This window comes from Martes martes (assembly GCF_963455335.1).
Source record: "Martes martes genome assembly, chromosome: 8".
NCBI lineage: Eukaryota > Metazoa > Chordata > Mammalia > Carnivora > Mustelidae > Martes > Martes martes.
The window spans coordinates 52,399,953-52,422,528 of record NC_137895.1 but is presented as its reverse complement, the minus strand read 5'-3'; the positions used below and the strand labels follow the sequence as shown (position 1 = coordinate 52,422,528).

The following is a 22,576-nucleotide window of genomic DNA, read 5'->3' as shown; positions in this document are numbered from 1 at the left end:
AATTTTTTAAAAACTGAGAGAAAGGTAAGAGATTGTAATCCAGTGTCATCAACAGTACAGTACAGAATGATGGTCTCCTTCAGTATTCCCTCCTACATCTTTTAAACAGCACCTTCCCTCCCTATCTATCTCCAAACCCTACTTTTTTTTTAATATTTTATTTATTTATAAAAAATATATTTTATTTATTTATCAGATAGAGAGTGAGAATGAGTGAGCACAAGCAAGGGAGCAGCAGGCAGAGGGAGAAGCAGGCTCCCTGCCGAGCAGGGAGCCCGATTCGGGACTCAATCCCAGGACCCCAGGATCATGACCTGAGCCGAAGGCAGACACTTAACTGACTGAGCCACCCAGGCATCCCTCTCCAAACCCTACTTAAGAGAAATAACCAATTTTTTTCTCATTTTTGAGGCATTCATGCCTAAAATAATTTGGGAATCAAGCATGTAAACGGCTTCTGTAAACTTTCCTCAGATTGACCACTACTGTGAAATTAACCTGCAAATCACACATCCACAACATGGAAAAGATACAGTCATATATCAGTTTATTCAACCACGTCTATGCACCCCTAGAAAAATTAAATTCAACCAAGGCCAGATCTTTAAGTGGTGAAGAGCTGAGAAGCAGAAAGCACCACCCTGTTCTCATCCTCTTTCTACAACTTACGTTCTCACTATTAGCATTATCCTTTAGAATATAGCTTTCTCCGTGAAGGGCCACCATTAGGATAAAAATATATTATGAGGAATAAGTAACATGCCAACTTCCTAGCACCCATCAAAAACACCTATAACACATGAGCAATAGTATATACCTGCGCAGATTTCGTCAGTTCGGACCATAACATAGAGGAAAGGTACACTTTTGACAGAAATGATGGGAATGGGGGTGAAGGAGGCAGCATCAGTCACTACAGTGAGAAGTACTACAAAAAATTTATATTTCCCAAATGATCCTAGATCTGATCTTTAAATTGTTAGGATAATATCTAAATGTTCCCAAGGAGAGTCCAGCAACAAACCTTCAGTTCCCAGGGAAGCTGCACTAATCTTACATCGAATGCTATGTCCTAGAAGGTTCAGCATTCACCAAATACATGCTCGTGGTCATCTGAGCACCCAGAGGCCTGCTCCCTCTTGTGAGGGAGACTTACCACAGATCTGACCCCCTCAAAGTCTGACCTTTTTACAGATCCACGGGAAAGAAACTCCACAGCTAGAGGCTCGAAGACCGTTTCTGTTGATGACTCCACAATTCTGGGTCAAGCTGTTTGAAACAATGCTGTAAGAAATCAGGAAATTCAATCACTTAAGGTAACATGAGAGCAAAGGAGCTGCAAGGCATGGAGGAGATAAAAACTGGGCAGTTCTTTCTCCCTATTCAGGCCCCACTTCTCCCAGGTCCCAGAACATTAGCCTCTCTTTTTTTCGTTGTTGTTGGGGTTTTTTGTTGTTGGTTTTGGTTTTTGGGTTTTTTTTTTGTTTTGGGGGTTTTTTTTGGCTCTTATCCACCATTCATTTCCTCTCCTGTTCTCTAGTTCCTTTCCTTACCCTTTCGTCTCCTCACCATCTGTTAACCTTGACCTATTTCCCCACCACATACTTTCTCTTCTCCTTTTCTCTTTTTTCCCCATTGTTTTGAACCCCCTTACCTTGAGCTTAGGGGTGACCCATCTTCCCACCTCCAGCCAGATTTGTTCCTCAGACCAATCCAGTAAAAATCATTTTCGAGGAACTGTTTAACCAGGCCCTAGGGAGAGATTAAAGATGATGGAAAAAGGTAAGAAAATGTAGAAAACCAAAGAAGAGATTCAGTGTCATGATCAATAATTATTCTTTACACCCCCTCTCATTACCATTATTAGGGACTGAATATTTCTCCCCAAAATTCATATATTGAAGCTCTAACTTCTAACATGATGGTACCTGGGCATATGGCCTTTGGAAAGTTATTAGTTTTAGACAAGGTCATGAGGCCCTCACTAATGATGAGATTAGTGTCCTTGTAAGAAGAAGAGATCCCAGTGCACTCTCCCTCTATCAGGAAAGGACACAATTAGAGGACAGCTGTCTGCAAGCCACAAACAAGATCCTCACCAGAGACGGAACCCATCAACATTTTGATCTTGGACTTCCCAGCCTCCAAAACTGTGAGACAGCAATGTCTGTGGTTTAAGCCACCTAGTGAAACTCTGGTTAGCATTTCAAGCTGATTAAACCACCAAATAGTCCAAATAACTAATCCCTCTTTTAAACTCTAATTCTAGAGTTACACTGCAGAGAGCAACATTTCCTATAATTCAACTTTATATGTATAATTGCATTCTATAGCATGAAAGACAAGATAAATATTATACTCTGCCTTCCACTGTAACTTCCTCGGTTAGATGAAGTACTTAATAGGTATTCAAATAACTTTTACAGAAGAAGAGCTTAATACCACTATGGAAGCAGTCATCTTTCTCATTATCATTTAATACAAAATTTATTATTAAGTTTGTAGTAATATACTTGCTTTTTTCCCACTACACTCCCATTTTTCAAGTTCTCATCAATCTTGCATATCACAAGTAAAATAAAAACAGTTCTTAAGGAAACAAGCATAAGACAAAATTAAGTTGGTCCCATGCTACCACTAGAACAGAGATAACAGATTCTTTGCTCTGTAGAGTCTGACATTCAAAGGAAGGAGTTATACTCTGAGGTAATTGCCTCAGTAAGTGGAATAAAATAAAGGATAAATCCCAGAAGATTAATTATATTGTAGGATTTGGTGTTAGTGTAATGAATAGACTTTGCAATAAACATTCTTAGCTTTGAAAATTTCTTTTGTTACAGAGACTTTTCTTGTGATGCTGAATTTTCAGTGTGATGTTAATGTTAACAAGTAACGTGTTTCTTCGTGAGCAAGAAGGATAAAATTTTAAGTCTGAAGACCAATCTATTGATGGGAAACAGTTACACATAACATAAGAAACTCACATCCAAATCGGCAAAGAAGAAGTCAAATTATCACTCTTCACAGATGATATGATACTTTATATGGAAAATCCAAAAGACTCCACTCCAAATCTGCTAGAACTTGTACAGGAATTCAGTAAAGTGTCAGGATATAAAATCAATGCACAGAAATCAGTTGCATTTCTTTACACCAACAACAAGACAGAAAAAAGAGAAATTAAGGAGTCAATCCCATTTACAATTGCACCCAAAACCATAAGATACTTAGGAATAAACCTAACCAAAGAGGCAAAGAATCTATACTCAGAAAACTATAAAGTACTCACAAAAGAAATTGAGGAAGACACAAAGAAATGGAAAAATGTTCCATGCTCATGGATTGGAAGAACAAATATTGTAAAAATGTCTATGCTACCTAAAGCAATCTACACGTTTCATGCAATCCCTATCAAAATCCCATCCATTTTTTTTTAAAGAAGAACAAATAATCCTAAAATTTATATGGAAGCAGAAAAGACCTCATATAAGGAGAGGAATATTGAAAAAGAAAGCCAAAGTTGGTGGCATCACAATTCCACTTCAAGCTCTATTACAAAGCTGTCATCATCAAGACAGTATGGTACTGGCAAAAAAACAGACACATAGGTCAATGGAACAGAATGGAGATCCTGGAAATAGACCCTCAAGTCTATGGTCAACTAATCTTCGACAAAGCAGGAATGAATGTCCAATGAAAAAAAGACAGTCTCTTCAACAAATGGTATTGGGGAAATTGGACAGCCACATGCAGAAAAATGAAACTGGACCATTGCCTTACACCACACATGAAAATAGACTCAAAATGGATGAAGGACCTCAATGTGAGACAGGAATCCATCAAAATCCTTGAGGAGAACACAGGAAGCAACCTCTTTGACCTCAGCCACAGCAACTTCTTCCTAGAAACATCACCAAAGGCAAGGGAAGCAAGAGCAAAAATGAACTATTGGGACTTCATCATGATCAAAAGCTTTTGCACAGCAAAGGAAACAGTTAACAAAACCAAAAGACAACTGACAGAATGGGACAAGATATTTGCAAACAACATATCAGATAAAGGGCTAGTATCCAAAATCTATAAAGAACTTATCAAATTCAACACCCAAAGAACAAATAATCCAATCAAGAAGTGGGCAGAGGACATGAACAGACATTTCTGCAAAGAAGACATCCAGATGGCCAACAGACACATGAAAAAGTGCTCAATATCACTCGACATCAGGGAAACACAAATCAAAACCACAATGAGATACCACCTCACACCAGTCAGAATGACTAAAATTAACAAGTCAGGAAATGCAGATGCTGGTGAGGATGCAGAGAAAGGGGAACCCTCCTACATTGTTGGTGGGAATGCAAGCTGGTGCAACCACTCCGGAAAACAGCATGGAGGTTCCTCAAAAGTTGAAAATAGAGCTACCCTACGACCCAGCAATTGCACTGCTGGGTATTTACCCTAAAGATACAAATGTAGTGATCCGAAGGGGCACGTGCACCTGAATGTTTATAGCAGCAATGTCCACAATAGCCAAACTATGGAAAGAACCTAGATGTCCATCAACAGATGAATGGATAAAGAAGCAGTATATATATACAATGGAATACTATGCAACCATCAAAAGAAATGAAATCTTGCCATTTGCAATGACGGGGATGGAACTAGAGGGTATTATGCTGAGCGAAACAAGTCAATCAGAGAAAGACAATTATCATATGATCTCCCTGATATGAGGAAGTTGAGAGGCAACATGGGGGGTTTGGGGGGAAGGAAAAGAATAAATGAAACAAGATGGGATCGGAGGGAGACAAACCATAAGAGACTCAATCTCACAAAACAAACCGAGGGTTGCTGGGGGGAGGTGGGTAGGGAGAGGGTGGTGGGTTTATGGACATGGGGGAAGGTATGTGCTATGGTGAGTGCTATGAAGTGTGTAAACCTGGTGATTTACAGACCTGTACCCCTGGGGCTAATAATACATTATATGTTAATAAAAAAATTAAAAATTAAAAAAAAATAAGGAGCTCAGTTTGTATGTGTTTCAGAGCATAAGTGAAAATTTAAAGGTATTCATATTTATCTTTTTTTAGATTATTTATTTATTTATTTGACAGATTGAGAAGTCACAAGTAGGCAGAGAGGCAGGCAGAGGGAAGGGTGGGGAGCAGGCTCTCTGCTGAGCAGAGAGCCTGATGTGGGGCTCAATCTCAGGAGCCTGAGATCATGACCTGAGCTGAAGGCAAAGGCTTAAGCCACTGAGCCACCCAGGCACCCCTAAAGGTATTCATATGTATCTTAACAGATACTAAAGATCCTGGGTTACAGGAGCAAACGTGTGCAGGAGCATTTGTGGACATTTGATAACTGATGTCCCTGTGTGTCCAGCAAATACTGTGTGTATACTTAATGAGATAATTTCCTGCATCTTCTCAACACTCTACTTCTTATTCTTAATCCTCAAAGTCATGGCAAATCCCTTGTGAAAAAAAAATAAAAACTACTAAGAAAGCATCCAAATTATATCTCCATTCCTTCAATTTTGCTACCAGGAATCTTGTGTGTTAATGGTTTTGTTTGGTTGCTTGGTTGGTTTGGTTTTCTCTGCGTTGGAGTTCGACCTGATAGATGTTAAACAAAAAGGCCATAACTTGTTCCTGTGATCATGCACTTCCTGACTATTTGTCTCAAGCTTCCTACATTAATGCTCTGAGATAACCAGTGACTTCATCTGGCAGTGGCCATCACAAAAGCATCATATTCTCAAATTCGGTGAACTTGCTTTGATCTCTCTCCTCACTCTATAGACTTCTTCTGTTTGGAGGAATAGAAACTCAAAAAGAGCAATTATTCCACAGCAATTTGGTGATAGGACTTGGACTAGAACCCAAGGTCTTGCCCTAGTACCCAACACCTTGGCATGTCCTCTACTAAGATAGTCCATCTCTCTGCAACCTATCTCTCTCCTAAACTGTGCTTTCTCAGAGTACCTGACTGTCTCACCTGGTATAGCATGAGACTCTTGATCTCAGGGTTATAAGTTTGAGTCCCATGTTGGGTGTACATATTACTTAAAAAATAAAATAAAATAGTGCTTTACTAGCCCTGAAAAAGATCATGAGACTCCTAGGATGTGTCAAGAAACATGCACATTTGGCTAAGAGACCAAATTCTCTTTGATGAAAGACACCAAGAAGACAACTTAAGCTTATATTATAACATTAGATTTCAGTATTATTTACTAGGTCCCAATATTGCCACAGAACAGGCTGATGTATGAATAAGGAGGTCTACTAAAGCGAATACATCACGTTTGTTTCTCATTACAACCAAGTTCAGATATCCTAAAACCTGGGCTGGGTGAGGAAGACCTCACACGGTAAAGTACAAACTGCAGAACTAGAGGGTGAAAAGAAGCCACATCAGGGAAGATAGGAAGTGTGGGGACATAATTCTGGAGAGAAAAGAAATGTAGGTGCTTCAGAGGGGAGGGAGTTTTGATCTTGAAAAGAGAGAAAGAGAAGAAAAAGAAAGCAGTGCAGGGAACTGCACAAGACAAACACTTCCCCAAAACCACTGACTGAGAAAAAGAGCAGCTGATTATCACCTGTTTTTATAAGCCAGGGAGCCCAAAGTCTGAAGCTTCAGAAGTCCATTAGCCACAGCCCAGTGGAGCCTGGTGGTCACAGCAGTGCTTCCATGGGGAAGGAAGGCAGAGACCTGGGACCAGACAGCATGGTTTGAGGATCCCCTAGGTTGCACTGGAAGAGAGAGTTCCCCTTCTTGGAGTGCATTTGGGAGAGGCAGCATGGCCTCTCAGAGGTCAAAAGAGCTCATGGACACTAGTGTGCTGCCCCGTTCATTAGCATAGGAACAGAGACACCACTGAGAGCAGCATACCCTGGTGCCCGCTTTTGCTACACTTTACCATAAACTCCAAGGCACTGCACAATCATGTCACTGCTTTTCTAGGACTAATGGACCCCAGCTGCAGCATGGCAAGACCCTCCCCCAGAGGATCATCACCACTCTGCACTGCTCCGGGTCCCTAAAATTTGGAGTTTTGAAACCCAGCCATGAGCAAGACAGAAAATACAGGAGTACTATGTCATGTGGTGGGCAGATGGCTCAGTCACAGACAGCATGAGGGCAGGGTCTGATGGAAGCCAGGAACACAAGGGAGGAGACTGCAGAGGACTGACCAGAAGGATAAAGCAGCCAAAACACAAAAACATAGTGCATACTGTGAAACACATCCTAAAACACCAGGCCTAGAACAGTATAACAGTATATTAAGAACCTCTTAATATAGCCATTATTCTCAGGAGCAGGAAACATAAGAGGCTTTCTAACACAGAAAAACAATGACCTACCCAAAATGACAAGACAGAGGAATTCACCCCAAAAGAAAGAACAGGAAGAAGTGATGACCAGGGAACTAATAATAAATAATATGTTTGAACCAGAACTTAAAACAACAATCCTAAGTATACTAGCTGGACTTAAGAAAAGCATAGTAGACACTAGAGAATACCCTTCTGTAGAGATAAAAGAACTAAAAACTTGTCAGGCCAAAATAAAAAATGCTATAACTGAGCAGTGCCTGGATGGCTCAGTTGGTTAAGCATCTGCCTGCAGCTTAGGTCATGATCCCAGGGTCCTGGGATCAAGCCCCTCATAGGGCTCATCCCTTTCCCTCTGCCCGCCACTTCCCTTATTTGTGCATGTTCTCTCTGTGTATCAAACAAACAAACAAGCAAATTATTTTTTAAAAATTAAAAATGCTATCACCTAGATGCAAAACTGACTGGATGCAATCACAAGGATGGACAAAGCAGAGGAACTAATCAGTGATATGGAAGATATAATTATGGGAAATAATGAAGCTGAAGAGAAGAGGGAAAGAAAAGAAAGATCTATGATTCATGGATCATGAATGTAGACTTAAGGAATTCAGCGACTCCATAAAGCATAATAAAATTTGTATCACAGGAGTCCCAGAAGAAGAGAGGGAAAGGTGGCAGAAAGTTTATTTGAGCAAATTAGAGCTGAGAGCTTCCCTAATCTAGGAAAGGAAACTGTCATCCAAATCCAGGAAGCACAGAGAACTCCCATCAAATTCAACAAAAGCTGGCCAATACCAAGACATATCATAGTACAATTTGCAAAATATAGAGATAAGGAAAGAATCCTGAAAGCAGCAAGAGGAAAGAAATACCTAACCTACAAGGGAAGATAAATCAAATTAGCAGTAGCTCTCTCCACAGAAACCTGGCAGGCCACAAGAAAGTGGCATGATATATTCAATGTGCTGAATGGGAAAAATATGCAGTCAAGAATACTTCATCCCTTGGGGCGCCTGGGTGGCTCAGTGGGTTAAGAATACTTCATCCCTTGTGTTCGCTTCAGCAGCACATATACTAAAAAAAAAAAAAAAAAAAGAATACTTCATCCCGCAAGGCCAACATTCTGAATAGAAGCAGAGATAAAGAGCTTCCTAGATAAACAAAAGCTAAAAGAGTTTCATGACCACTAAACCAGTCCTGAAAGAAATATTAAAGGAGACCCCTTAAGTGGGAAAGAAAGACCAAAAGCAACAAAGACCAGAAAGGAACAGAAAAAAAATCTCCAGAAACAGCAACTTTATAGGTAATACAATGGCACTAAATTCTTATCTATCAATAATTACTCTGAATGTAAATGGACTAAATGCTCCAATCAAAAGATAAAGGTATCAGGGGCGCCTGGGTGGCTCAGTGGGTTAAGCCACTGTCTTCGGCTCAGTTCATGATCCCAGGGTCCTGGGATCGAGCCCCGCATGGGGCTCTCTGCTCGGCAGGGAGCTTGCTTCCCTTCCTCTCTCTCTGCCTGCCTCTCTGCCTACTTGTGATCTCTGTCTGTCAAATAAATAAATAAAATCTTTAAAAAAAAAAAAGATAAAGGTATCAGAATGGATTAAAAAGGGCACCTGGGTGGCTCAGTGGGTTGAGCCTCTGCCTTTGGCTCAGGTCATGATCTCAGGGTCCTGGGATCAAGGCCTGCATCGGGCTCTCTGCTCAGCAGGGAGCTTGCTTCCTCCTCTCTCTCTGCCTGCCTCTCCACCTACTTGTGATCTCTCTCTCTCTCTCTCTCTGATAAATAAATAAAATCTTAAAAAAAAAAAAAAGGAATGGATTAAAAAAACAAGACCCATCTATATTTTGCTTACAAAAGACTCATTTTAGACCTAAAGACACCTCCAGATTGACAGTGAGGGCATAGAGAAACTTCTATCATTCTAATGGAAATCAAAAGAAAGCCAGAGTAGCCATACTTACATCAGACAAACTAGATTTTAAACCAAAGACTGTAACAAGAGAGGAAGAAGGCACTATATCAGAATTAAGGGGTCTATCCAACAAGAAGATCTCACAATTATAAATATACATGCCCCCAACTTGGGAGAACCCAAATATATAAACCAATTAATAATAAACATAAAGAAACTCATTGATGGGGTGCCTATGTGGCTCAGTCAGTTAAGTGTCTGCCTTCAGTGTAGGTCATGATCCCAGGGTCCTGGGAAAGGCCCACATCAGGCTCCCTGCTCAACAGGGAGTCTGATTCTCTCTCTCCCTCTCCCTCTGCCCTTCCCCCCACTCATGTGCACTCTCTCTCAAATAAATAAATAAAATATTTTTTTAAAAAAAGAAACTCATTGATAATAACACAATAATAGAAGGGGACTTTAACACCCCACTTACGGCAATAGACAGATCATCTAAGCAGGAAATTAACAAGGAAACAATGGCTTTGAATGACACAATGGATCTGACAGACTTAACAGACATATTCAGGACATTTTATCCTAAAGCAGCAGAATACGCTTTTTTTTCCTAATGCATATGGAACATCCTCCAGAAAAGATCACATACTAGGTCCCAAATCAGACCTCAACAAGTACAAAAACACTGAGATCATACTATGTGTATTTTCAGGCCACAACACTCTAAAACCTGAAGTCAACCACAAGAAAAAATTTGTAAAGACCACAAATACATAGAGATTAAAGAACATCTTACTAAAGAAAGAATGGGTTAACCAGGAAATTAAAGAAGAAATTTAAAAATGCATGGAAACAAATGAAAATGAAAACACAACAGTCCAAAACCTGGGATGCAACAAAGGTGGTCATAAAAGGAAAATATGTAGCAATACAGGCCTACCTCAAGAAGCAAGAAAAGTCTCAAATACACAACCTAACCCTATACCAAAAGGAGATAGAAAAGGAACAGCAAATAAAGCCTAACACCAGCAGAAGAAGGAAAATTTTAATAAAGGTTAGAGCAGAAATAAACAATATAGAAACAAACAACAAAAACAAAAACAGTAGAACAGATCAACAAAAAGAGCTGGTTCTTTGAAAGAATTAATCAAATTGATAAACCCCTAATCAGACATATGAAAAAGAAAGAGAGGGTGCCTGGGTGGCTCAGCTGGTTAAGCACCTGTCTTTGGCTCAGGTCACCATCTCAGGGTCCTGGGATCGAGTCCCTCATCGGGCTCCCTGCTCAGCGGGGAGCCTGCTTCTCCTTCTGCCTGCTCTTCCTGCTGCTCCTCCTGCTTGTACTCTCTCTCTCTCTGATAAATTTTTTAAAAATCTTAAAAAAAAAAAACAGATTTTTATTTAAGAAAAGAGAGCAAGAGAGAAAGGACCCAAATAAATAAAACCACCAGTGAAAGAAGAGAGATCACAACCAACACCACAGAACTATAAACAATTATAAGAAGATATTATGAAAAATTATATGGCAACAAAAGGGGCAATCTGGAAGAAATGGATAAATTCCTAGAAACATACAAACTACCAATACCAAAACTGAAAGAGTAAGAAATAGCAAATTTGAATAGACCATAACCATCAAAGAAATTGAATCTGTAATCAAAAATCTCCCAACAGTGGGACGCCTGGGTGGCTCAGTTGGTTAAGCAGCTGCCTTCAGCTCAGGTCATGATCCCAGCGTCCTGGTATCGAGTCCCACATCGGGCTCCTTGCTTGGCGGCGAGCCTGCTTCTCCCTCTGCCTCTGCCTGTGCTCACGCTTTCTCTCTCTCCCTCTCTCTCTCTCTGACAAATAAATAAATAAAATCTTTAAAAAAAAAAATCTCCCAACAGATAAAAGTCCAGGGCCAGATGGCTTCCCAGGGGAATTCTACCAGACATTTAGAGAAGAGTTAATACCTATTCTTCTCAAACTGTTCCAAAAAATAGAAATGGAAGGAAAACCTCTGAACTCTTTCTAGGAGGCCAGCATCACCTTGATTCCAAAACCAAAGACCCCAATACAAAGGAGAATTACAAGCCAATAAGCCTGATGAACACGGATGCAAAAATCCTCAACAAGATACTAGCAAATGGAATTGAACAGTACCTTAAAAGAATTATTCACCATGATCAAGTGGGATTTATTCCTGGGTTGCAGGGGTGGTTCAATACTTGCAAATCAATCAACATGACATACCACATTAATAAAAGAAAGGATAAGAACCATATTATCCTCTCAATAGATGCAGGAAAAGCATTTGACAAAATACAGCATCCATTCTTGACAGAAACCCTCAACAAAATAGGGATAGAGGGAACACATCTTAACATCATAAAGGCCATATATAAAAGGCCCACAGCAAATACCATCCTGAATGGGGAAAACTGAGAGCTTTTCCTCTACAGTCAGGAACAAGACAGAGATGTCTACTCTCACCATCATTATTTAACATAGTATTACAAGTCTTAGTCTCTGCAATCAGACAACAAAAAGAAATTAAAGGGCATCCAAATTGGCAAAGAAGAAGTTAAACTTTCACTATTTATAGATGACATGAAACTCTATGTAGAAAACCCAAAAGACTCCACCCAAAATTACTAGAACTGATACACAAATTTAGCAGTCACAGGCTATAAAATCAATGTACAGAAATCTGTTGCATTTCTATATACAATAACGAAGCAGCTGAAAGAGAAATCAAGGAATCGATCCCGTTTACAATTGCACTAAAAACTGTAAGATACCTAGAAATAAACCTAACCAAAGAGGTAAAAGATTGTACTCTGAAAACTATAAAACACTTATGAAAGTAGTTGAAGACACAAAGAAATGGAAAAATATTCCATGCTCATGGATTGGAAGAACAAATTTTGTTAAAATGTCTATGCTACCCAGAGCAACCTACACATTCAATGCAATCCCTATCAAAATACCACCAGCATTTTTCACTGAGCAAACAATCCTAAAATTTGTATGGAACCACAAAAGACCCTGAATAGCCACAGCAATCTTGAAAAAGAAAAGCAAAGCTGGAAGCATCACAATTCTAGACTTCAAGCTATATTACAAAGCTGTGATCATCAAGATAGCATGGTACTGGCACAAAAACAGACACATAGATCAATGGAACAGAATAGAGAACCCAGAAATGGACCCTCAACTCTATGGTCAACTAATCTTCAACAAAGCAGAAAAGAATAACCAATAGAAAAAAGTCTCTTCAACAAACAGTGTTGGGAAAACTGGACAGCAACATGGAGAAGAATTGAAACTGAACCACTTTCTTATTCCATACACAAAAATAAATTCAAAATGGATGAAAGACCTAAATGTGAGACAGAAAACCATCAAAATCCCAGAGGAGAACAGAGGCAGCAACCTCTTTGACCTCAGCCATAGCAACTTCTTACTAGACACATCTCTGGAAGCAAGGGAAACAAGGGGAAAAAAAACTATTGGGACTTCGTCAGGATAAAAAGGCTTCTGCACAGAGAAGGAGACAATCAATAATACTAAGTGACAATCTACATAATGGGAGAAGATATTTGCAAATGACATATCTGATAAAGGGTTAGTATCCAAAACCTATAAAGAACTTATCAAACTCAACACTCTAAAAACAATCTAGTTAAGAAATGGGCAGAAGACATTAACACTTTTCCAAAGAGAGCATGCAGAAGGCTAATAGACATATGAAAAAATGTTCAACATCACTCATCATCAGGAAAATACAAATCAAAGCCATGATAAGATACCACCTCACACCAGTCAGAGCAGCCAAAATTAACAACATGGGAAACAACAGATGGTGGTGAGGATGTGGAGAATAGGGAACCCTCCTACACTGTTGGTGGGAATGCAAACTGGTGCAGGCACCCTGGGAAACAGTATGGAGGTTCCTCAGAAAGTTAAAAATAGTACTACCCTATTCTCCAACAATTGTACTACTGGGTATCTACCCAAAGGATACAAAAGTACTGATTTAAAAGGGCACAGGCACCCTGAAGTTCATAGCAGCATTATCAAAAATAGCTAAATTATGGAAAGAGCCCAAACGTCCATTGACTGATGAATGGATAAAGAAGATGTGGTGTACACATACAATGGAATATTACTCAGCCATCAAAAAAAGGAATGAAATCTTGCCATTTGCAACGATGTGGATGGAACTAGAGGGTACTATGCTCAGCAAAATAAGTCAGTCAGGGAAAGACAAATACCATATGATTTCACTAATATGTGGAATTTAAGAAACAAAATAGACGGACATAGGGGAAGCAAAATAGAGAGGAAAGCAAACCGTAAGAGATTCAATCTATAGAGAACAAACTGAGGGTTGATGGAGGGAGATGGGGGGAGGATGAGCTAAATGGATCAGGGGTATTAAACAAGGCACTTGTTACTGACGAGCACTGGGTGTTTTACGTAAGTGATGAGTCACTAAATTTACACCTGAAACCAATTTTACCATATGTGCTAACTAACTAGAACTTAAATAAAAACTTGAAATTAAAAAAAAAAAAAGCTGAAATATACACAGGTGTTATCATCCTCTTCTTCACAGAAGAGTAACAAGTTCACGTGGGTGAAAGGGCTTACCCAAGGCTCCATATTGAATAAGCATCCAAGTTTTCTCTCCCAGGACTAAACTTTTGCGTTATATCAGGCTCTCCCCTTCTAGTAATAAATATGATCAAACTGTGCCCCTGATTAATGCTGCCTGATGGTTTCCTCTTTCACATAGAATAAAATCATTACTATGTATTATAAGATTTTACATGATCTAGAGCCTGCCAACCATTTATTCACTTATTAGCTTCCAGTCACATGAGCCTTCTTTCTGTTCTTTTAACATAACAAGGTCATTTTTACTTTAGGATCTTTACATAGCTTTCCCTCTGCCTGGAATACCCTTTCCCTAGATTTTTACACGGCTGTCATTCAGGCCTAGGTCTCCTCTCAACTGTTGCCTCCTTAGAGAGGCCTTCCTTGCTGGTCAATCTAAAGTAGTACCTACATTCACTATCACACTGTTTCATTTTCTTCAAAACATATATCACCACATTTATTTACTTGTTTGTTGTATGTCTTTCCTCTAATTAAAATGTAAGCACCATAATAGCAAGAATTTTTGATTACTATGTATCCCCACTACCTATGAAAATATATGAAATTATTTAATTATCTAATATTATTTAATAATATTTACAGAATTAAGGAATATAAAGACAAGTCTTGTGCCACGAGAAATTAAAACCTTTTGAACACAAATGCTCTGCCCTTTTTACTTTACCCCCATGGAGTACTTACTTATATATGTTGGGGGTAGGGAGGTAAACTGAAGAGTCAGGGAAGGGTAAGAGGGATGAAATGATGTCTTAATTTCCAGAATAGCTTGAAACTTTTCATGCAGTTTTTAACCAAGTTGCTTTAAAGGATTATTTAAAATGGGAAAAATGAGTTTGTCCTCATTCCTCTGGACATGGCAAGAAAAACAGTCTATTTCTTTCTTCCCTTTATTTCAAGGGTAGAGGGATGGCTGATAAAGCACAGAAATGAACAAAGACTTGCTCAAAAACCTCAGGTAGAGGGGCACCTGGGTGGCTCAGTGGGTTAAGCCTCTGCCTTCAGCTCAGGTCATGATCCCAGGGTCCTGGGATGGAGCCCCTCATCGGGCTCTCTGCTCAGCGAGGAGCCTGCTTCCTCCTCTCTCTCTCTCTGCTGCCTCTCTGCCTAATTGTGATCTCTGTCGATAAATAAATAAAAATCTTTAAAAAAAAAAAAAAAAAAACCTCAGGTAGAGTCTGAGGGAGCTGGGATTAGATAGTGCCCGCATACAAATGCCAACCCTGCACTAATTTACTACTCTCTCAACCCACACAATTTTAAGTCACATTATCAGACCAGTTTACCACTTCTCACTGGTGAGGCTGGAGAGTGAAAATGTTATTATCCCACTCAGAATAAACCTCAAAACCAGACTATGATTATCAATGCTCTGTGTACTCATGGACTGTGTGCATGTGCATGTGTGTGTGTGTGTGTGTGTCTGTGTATGTATGTGTGTGTAGAAGCAGCACAGAAGCATAAACAAGGGTGTTGACTCAGAATCCTCATCCTCCAGAGAGGGTATAAACGAAAGGACTCAGGCTTGTTTTATTTACTTTAGAGTTTGTGATGTTTGGTCTTATTTTAGAGAGAAAAAATGCAAAACCTAAAAGCAAAATGAAGACAGAGCTCAAACAGATAGAATCAGATATATTTTTCTTTCTTTTTCTTTCTTTTTTTTTTAGATCAGTATTTATGCTTATATACCCACATACCTTTGCAAGTAATATTTTTAAATTATAACTTAAATATTATTAAGGCATAGAATATACTCCTTAAACTACCAAACTAACATGGTTTACAGGATATATCTAAGTTATTTCAATCCTTATGGAAATAAACTAATAATATGTCAAAGTTACTTGGTCATATCTTCAATTGGCTCATCTAATCTTAGGAACTATATCCTTAAAAAATGACTTCAAGAGAAATAAATAATATAAATATGCTTTAAATGAATAAAAATTAGAAATAAGAAAAATGTTGTCTAAGATAAGAAAAATAGATAAGCAATAATAGAATAATACAGAATCATAAAAAATAAATACCTACAATAATTTTTAAATGTTTGGAAAAAACAGTAAGGAAACAATGTTATATGATGAAAGCAGAACATAAATATGAGGTGTCCAAAAAACCTGGAAACATAGGATAAATATATTTTTAAATATATATATATATGTTATAAATGTATCTGTTATATTTCTAAATAATATCATTAATTTATTTTTCTTCAATCTCTGGACACCTTTTCATGTAAGGTATTTAAAGCAATGGATGTAGTTATTAATTTGAAAAAAATGTACCCATAATATCTAAAATCAACTGGGATCTATTGTTTTATTTTTTTTTTTTTTTGACTTCTTGTTCTTATCCTTTTTTTTTTTTTTTTTTTTTTTTTTTTTTTATTTTAATAAACATATAATGTATTTTTATCCCCAGGGGTACAGGTCTGTGAATCGTCTGGTTTACACATTTCACAGCACTCATCATAGCACATACCCTCCCCAATGTCCATTTCCCCACCACCCTCTCCCATCCCCCTTCCCCCCCGCAACCCTCAGTCTGTTTCTTGAGATTGAGTCTTTTATGGTTTGTCTCCCTCCCAATCCCATCTTTTCATTTTTTCTTTTCCTACCTCCCCCCAAACCCCCCCACCTTGCATCTCCACTTCCTCATATCAAAGAGATCATATGATAGTTGTCTTTCTCCGATTGACTTATTTCGCTAAGCATGATACCCTCTAGTTCCATCCACGTCGTCGCAAATGGCAAGATTTCATGTCTTTTGATGGCTGCATAGTATTCCATTGTGTATATATACCACATCTTCTTTATCCATTCATCTGTTGATGGACATCTAGGCGCTTTCCACAGTTTGGCTATTGTGGACATTGCTGCTATAAACATTCGGGTGCACGTGCCCCTTCGGAGCACCACGTTTGTATCTTTAGGATATATACCCAGGAGTGCAATTGCTGGGTCGTAGGGTAGCTCTATTTTCAGTTTTTTGAGGAACCTCCACACTGTTTTCCAGAGTGGTTGCACCAGCTTGCATTCCCACCAACAGTGTAGGAGGGTTCCCCTCTCTCCGCATCCTCGCCAGCATCTGTCATTTCTTGACTTGTTAATTTTAGCCATTCTGACTGGTGTGAGGTGGTATCTCATTGTGGTTTTGATTTGTATTTCCCTGATGCCGAGTGATGTGGAGCATTTTTTCATGTGTCTGTTGGCCATCTGGATGTCTTCCTTGCAGAAATGTCTGTTCATGTCCTCTGCCCATTTCTTGACTGGATTATTTGTTCTTTGGGTATTGAGTTTGATAAGCTCTTTATAGATTTTGGATACGAGCCCTTTATCTGATATGTCGTTTGCAAATATCTTCTCCCATTCTGTCAGTTGTCTTTTGGTTTTGTTAACTGTTTCCTTTGCTGTGCAAAAGCTTTTGATCTTGATGAAATCCCAATAGTTCATTTTTGCCCTTGCTTCTGTTGCCTTTGGCGATGTTCCTAGGAAGAAGTTGCTGCGGTGGAGGTCAAAGAGGTTGCTGCCTGCATTGTCCTCAAGGATTTTGATAGATTCCTTTCGCACATTGAGGTCCTTCATCCACTTTGAGTCTATTTTCGTGTGTGGTGTAAGGAAATAGTCCAATTTCATTTTTCTGCATGTGGCTGTCCAATTTTCCCAGCACCATTTGTTGAAGAGGCTGTCTTTTTTCCATTGGATATTCTTTCCTGCTTTGTCGAAGATTAGTTGACCATAGAGTTGAGGGTCTATTTCTGGGCTCTCTATTCTGTTCCATTGGTCTATATGTCTGTTTTTGTGCCAGTACCATACTGTCTTGATGATGACAGCTTTGTAATAGAGCTTGAAGTCTGGAATTGTGATACCACCGACTTTGGCTTTCTTTTTCAATATTCCTTTGGCTATTCGAGGTCTTTTCTGGTTCCATATAAATTTTAGGATTATTTGTTCTATTTCTTTAAAAAAAATGGATGGGATTTTGATAGGGATTGCATTAAATGTGTAGATTGCTTTAGGTAAAATAGACATTTTCACAATATTTGTTCTTCCAATCCATGAGCATGGAATATTTTTCCATTTCTTTGTGTCTTCCTCAATTTCTTTCATGAGTACTTTATAGTTTTCTGAGTATAGATTCTTTGCCTCTTTGGTTAGATTTATTCCTAGGTATCTTATGGTTTTGGGTACGATTGTAAATGGGACTGACTCCTCAATTTCTCTTTCTTCTGTCTTGTTGTTAGTGTAAAGAAATGCGACTGATTTCTGTGCATTGACTTTATATCCTGACACTTTACTGAATTCCTGTATAAGTTCTAGCAGTTTTGGAGTGGAGCCTTTTGGGTTTTCCACATATAGTATCATATCATCTGCAAAGAGTGATAGTTTGACTTCTTCTTTGCCGATTTGGATGCCTTTAATTTCTTTTTGTTGTCTGATTGCTGAGGCTAGGACTTCTAGTACTATATTGAACAGCAGTGGTGATAACGGACATCCCTGCCGTGTTCCTGACCTTAGCAGAAAAGCTTTCAGTTTTTCTCCATTGAGAATGATATTTGCGGTGGGTTTTTCATAGATGGCTTTGATAATGTTGAGGTATGTGCCTTCTATCCCTACACTTTGAAGAGTTTTAATCAGGAAGGGATGCTGCACTTTGTCAAACGCTTTTTCAGCATCTATTGAGAGTATCATATGGTTCTTACTCTTTCTTTTATTAATGTATTGTATCACATTGATGGATTTGCGGATGTTGAACCAACCTTGCAGCCCTGGAATAAATCCCACTTGGTCGTGGTGAATAATCCTTTTAATGTACTGTTGGATCCTATTGGCCAGTATTTTGGTGAGAATTTTCGCATCTGTGTTCATCAAGGATATTGGTCTGTAATTCTCTTTTTTGGTGGGATCCTTGTCTGGTTTTGGGATCAAGGTGATGCTGGCCTCATAGAATGAGTTTGGAAGTTTTCCTTCCATTTCTATTTTTTGGAACAGTTTCAGGAGAATAGGAATTAATTCTTCTTTAAATGTTTGGTAGAATTCCCCTGGGAAGCCGTCTGTTCCTGGACTTTTGTTTGTTTGGAGATTTTTGATGACTGTTTCAATCTCCTTACTGGTTATGGGTCTGTTCAGGTTATCTATTTCTTCCTGGTTCAGTTGTGGTAGTTTATACATCTCTAGAAATGTATCCATTTCTTCCAGGTTGTCAAATTTGTTGCCATAGAGTTGCTCGTAGTATGTTCTTATAATTGTTTGTATTTCTTTGGTGTTGGTTGTGATCTCTCCTCTTTCATTCATGATTTTATTTATTTGCGTCCTTTCTCTTTTCTTTTTGATAAGTCTGGCCAGGGGCTTATCAATCTTATTAATTCTTTCAAAGAACCAGCTCCTAGTTTTGTTGATTTGTTCTATTGTTTTTTTAGTTTCTATTTCATTGATTTCTGCTCTGATCTTTATGATTTCTCTTCTCCTGCTGGGTTTAGGCTTTCTTTGTTGTTCTCTCTCCAGCTCCTTTAGGTGTAGGGTTAGGTTGTGTATTTGAGACCTTTCTTGTTTCTTGAGAAAGGCTTGCACTGCTATATATTTTCCTCTCAGGACTGCCTTTGTTGTGTCCCACAGATTTTGAACTGTTGTGTTTTCATTATCATTTGTTTCCATGAATTTTTTCAATTCTTCTTTAATTTCCTGGTTGACCCATTCATTTTTTAGAAGGATGCTGTTTAGTCTCCATGTATTTGCGTTCTTTCCAAATTTCCTCTTGTGATTGAGTTCGAGCTTCAGAGCATTGTGGTCTGAAAATATGCAGGGAATGATCTCGATCTTTTGGTACCGATTGAGACCTGATTTATGACCCAGGATGTGGTCTATTCTGGAGAATGTTCCATGTGCACTAGAGAAGAATGTATATTCTGTTGCTTTGGGATGGAATGTTCTGAATATATCTGTGATGTCCATCTGGTCCAGTGTGTCATTTAAGGCCTTTATTTCCTTGTTGATCTTTTGCTTAGATGATCTGTCCATTTCAGTGAGGGGAGTGTTAAAGTCCCCTGCTATTATTGTATTACTGTCGATGTATTTCTTTGATTTTGTTATTAATTGGTTTATATAGTTGGCTGCTCCCATGTTAGGGGCATAGATATTTAAGATTGTTAGATCTTCTTGTTGGACAGACCCTTTGAGTATGATATAGTGTCCTTCCTCATCTCTTATTATAGTCTTTGGCTTAAAATCTAATTGATCTGATATAAGGATTGCCACCCCAGCTTTCTTCTGATGTCCATTAGCATGGTACATTGTTTTCCACCCCCTCACTTTAAATCTGGAGGTGTCTTCGGGTCTAAAATGAGTTTCTTGGAGGCAGCATATGGATGGGTTTTGTTTTTTTATCCATTCTGATACCCTGTGTCTTTTGATTGGGGCATTTAGCCCATTAACATTCAGGGTAACTATTGAGAGATATGAATTTAGTGCCATTGTATTGCCTGTAAGATGATTGTTACTGTATATTGTTTCTGTTTCTTTCTGATCTACTACTTTTAGGGTCTCTCTTTGCTTAGAGGACCCCTTTCAATATTTCCTGTAGAGCTGGTTTGGTGTTTGCAAATTCTTTCAGCTTTTGTTTGTCCTGGAAGCTCTTTATCTCTCCTTCTATTTTCAATGATAGCCTAGCCGGATATAGTATTCTTGGCTGCATGTTTTTCTCGTTTAGTGCTCTGAATATATCATGCCAGTTCTTTCTGGCCTGCCAGGTCTCTGTGGATAGGTCCGCTGCCAATCTAATGTTTTTACCCTTGTATGTTACAGACTTCTTTTCCCGGGCTGCTTTCAGGATTTTCTCTTTGTCGCTAAGACTTGTAAATTTTACTATCAGGTGACGAGGTGTGGACCTATTTTTATTGATTTTGAGGGGCGTTCTTAGCATCTCCTGGATTTTGATGTTTGTTCCCTTTGCCATATTAGGGAAATTCTCTCCAATAATTGTCTCCAATATACCTTCTGCTCCCCTCTCTCTTTCTTCTTCTTCTGGAATCCCAATTATTCTAATGTTGTGTCGTCTTATGGTGTCACTTATCTCTCGAATCCTCTCCTCGTGTTCCAGTAGTTGTTTGTCTCTCTTTTGCTCAGCTTCTTTATTCTCTGTCATTTGGTCTTCTATGTCACTAATTCTTTCTTCTGCCTCATTTATCCTGGCAGTGAGAGCTTCCATTTTTGATTGCACCTCATGAATAGCTTTTTTGATTTCAACTTGGTTAGATTTTAGTTCTTTTATTTCTCCAGAAAGGGCTTTTATCTCTCCGGAGAGGGTTTCTCTAATATCTTCTATGCCTTTTTCGAGCCCGGCTAGAACCTTGAGAATTGTCATTCTGAACTCTAGATCTGTCATGCTACCTATGTCTGTATTGATTAGGTCTCCAGCCTTCGGTACGGCCTCTTGTTCTTTTTTTTGAGGTGAGTTTTTCCGCCTTGTCATTTTGTCCAGGTAGGATTTGCTTTCTCCTGCTGTGGAATTCCGCTGTTCTTGGTGACTGAAGTTGGTTTTGGATGGTTTCTTGTTGATCTTCTGGGGGAGGGGCCTGTTGTAGTGATTCTCAAGTGTCTTTGCCGCAGGCGGAATTGCACCGCCCTTGCCAGGGGCCGGGCTAAGTAATCCGCTCGGGTTCGCTTTCGGGAGCTTTTGTTCCCTGAGCGCTTTCCGTAGAGTTCCGGAGGACGGGAATGAAGATGGCGGCCTCCCAATCTCTCGGCCCAGAGGAGCCGAGAGCTTGGGGTTCCGCTCCTCAGTGCGCTCTCAGAGCAAAGCGCCCAATAGCCCCGCCTCCCTGGCTTGCGGTCGCGCCTCGAGGAAAGCAGTCAATTGTTGGAGCTGGAGAAAAGCGCCGGGTCGCTTTTGTCTCCGTGGCCTCCGGCCGCACTCCGAGCCCACCCAGCCTGCGACCGGCACAAGGTAACCCCGGGCTTAGAGCTCACTCCTCGGCTTTGTCGCTATAGCCGGCTTCCCCGCTCTAATACCTGCGAGCTCTGCGGCACTCAGACACCCCCAGTCCTTCTGTGACCCCGCGGGTCCTGGGGTTATGCTGACCCCGCCTGGGTTTCCCCCCAGTTTAGCCTCTGGAGCGATGTCTCCCAGTGGAGCCGACTTTTAAAAGTCCCGATTTTGTGCTCCGTCGCTCCGTCGCTTGCCGGGTGCCGGCCCCTCCCCCCGGGGTCTATCTTCCCGTCGCTTTGGATTCACTTCTCCGCAGGTCCTACCTTTCAGAAAGTGATCGATTTTCTGTTTCTGGGATTGTTGCTCTTCTTCTCTTCGATTTCCCGTTGGATTTATAGGTGTTCACAATGGTTAGATAAGCTATCTAGCTGATCTCCTGCTACCCGATGTCGTCTCAGCCTGCTACTTCTCCGCCATCTTGACTCCTCCCCTGGGATCTATTGTTTTAAATTTAGAGGAGTTTTGCCTAAAAATATATCTAGAGATTGAGTAACAACATATTGAGCATATTACTTGAAAATGTAACTAATATACTATTTAAAAATAAGTTTATCCTATGTTTCCAGACTTTCAGATACCTTATAGTTTACAGACAGCAATTAGTATTGTATAAAAACATGCAGATACATTAAAATATATCAAAGGAAAATTTGACAGGCTACA

The 22,576-nt window shown here is 39.5% G+C and overlaps 1 protein-coding gene across 1 annotated transcript in view; it reads right to left on the bottom strand.

Annotated features, from left to right (window-relative positions):
* Positions 1-408: 408 nt before the first annotated feature.
* Positions 409-22,576, bottom strand: part of KLRG1 (killer cell lectin like receptor G1) — a 34,677-nt gene continuing 12,509 nt past the window's right edge. Inside the window, exons 4-5 of the mRNA XM_080812508.1 lie at positions 1,655-1,752; positions 409-1,284 (exon numbers count right to left, since the gene is read on the bottom strand). Coding sequence (XP_080668634.1) covers positions 1,173-1,284; positions 1,655-1,752 — 210 coding nt within the window. The 3' untranslated portion in view covers positions 409-1,172. The remainder of the gene's footprint in view (positions 1,285-1,654; positions 1,753-22,576) is intronic.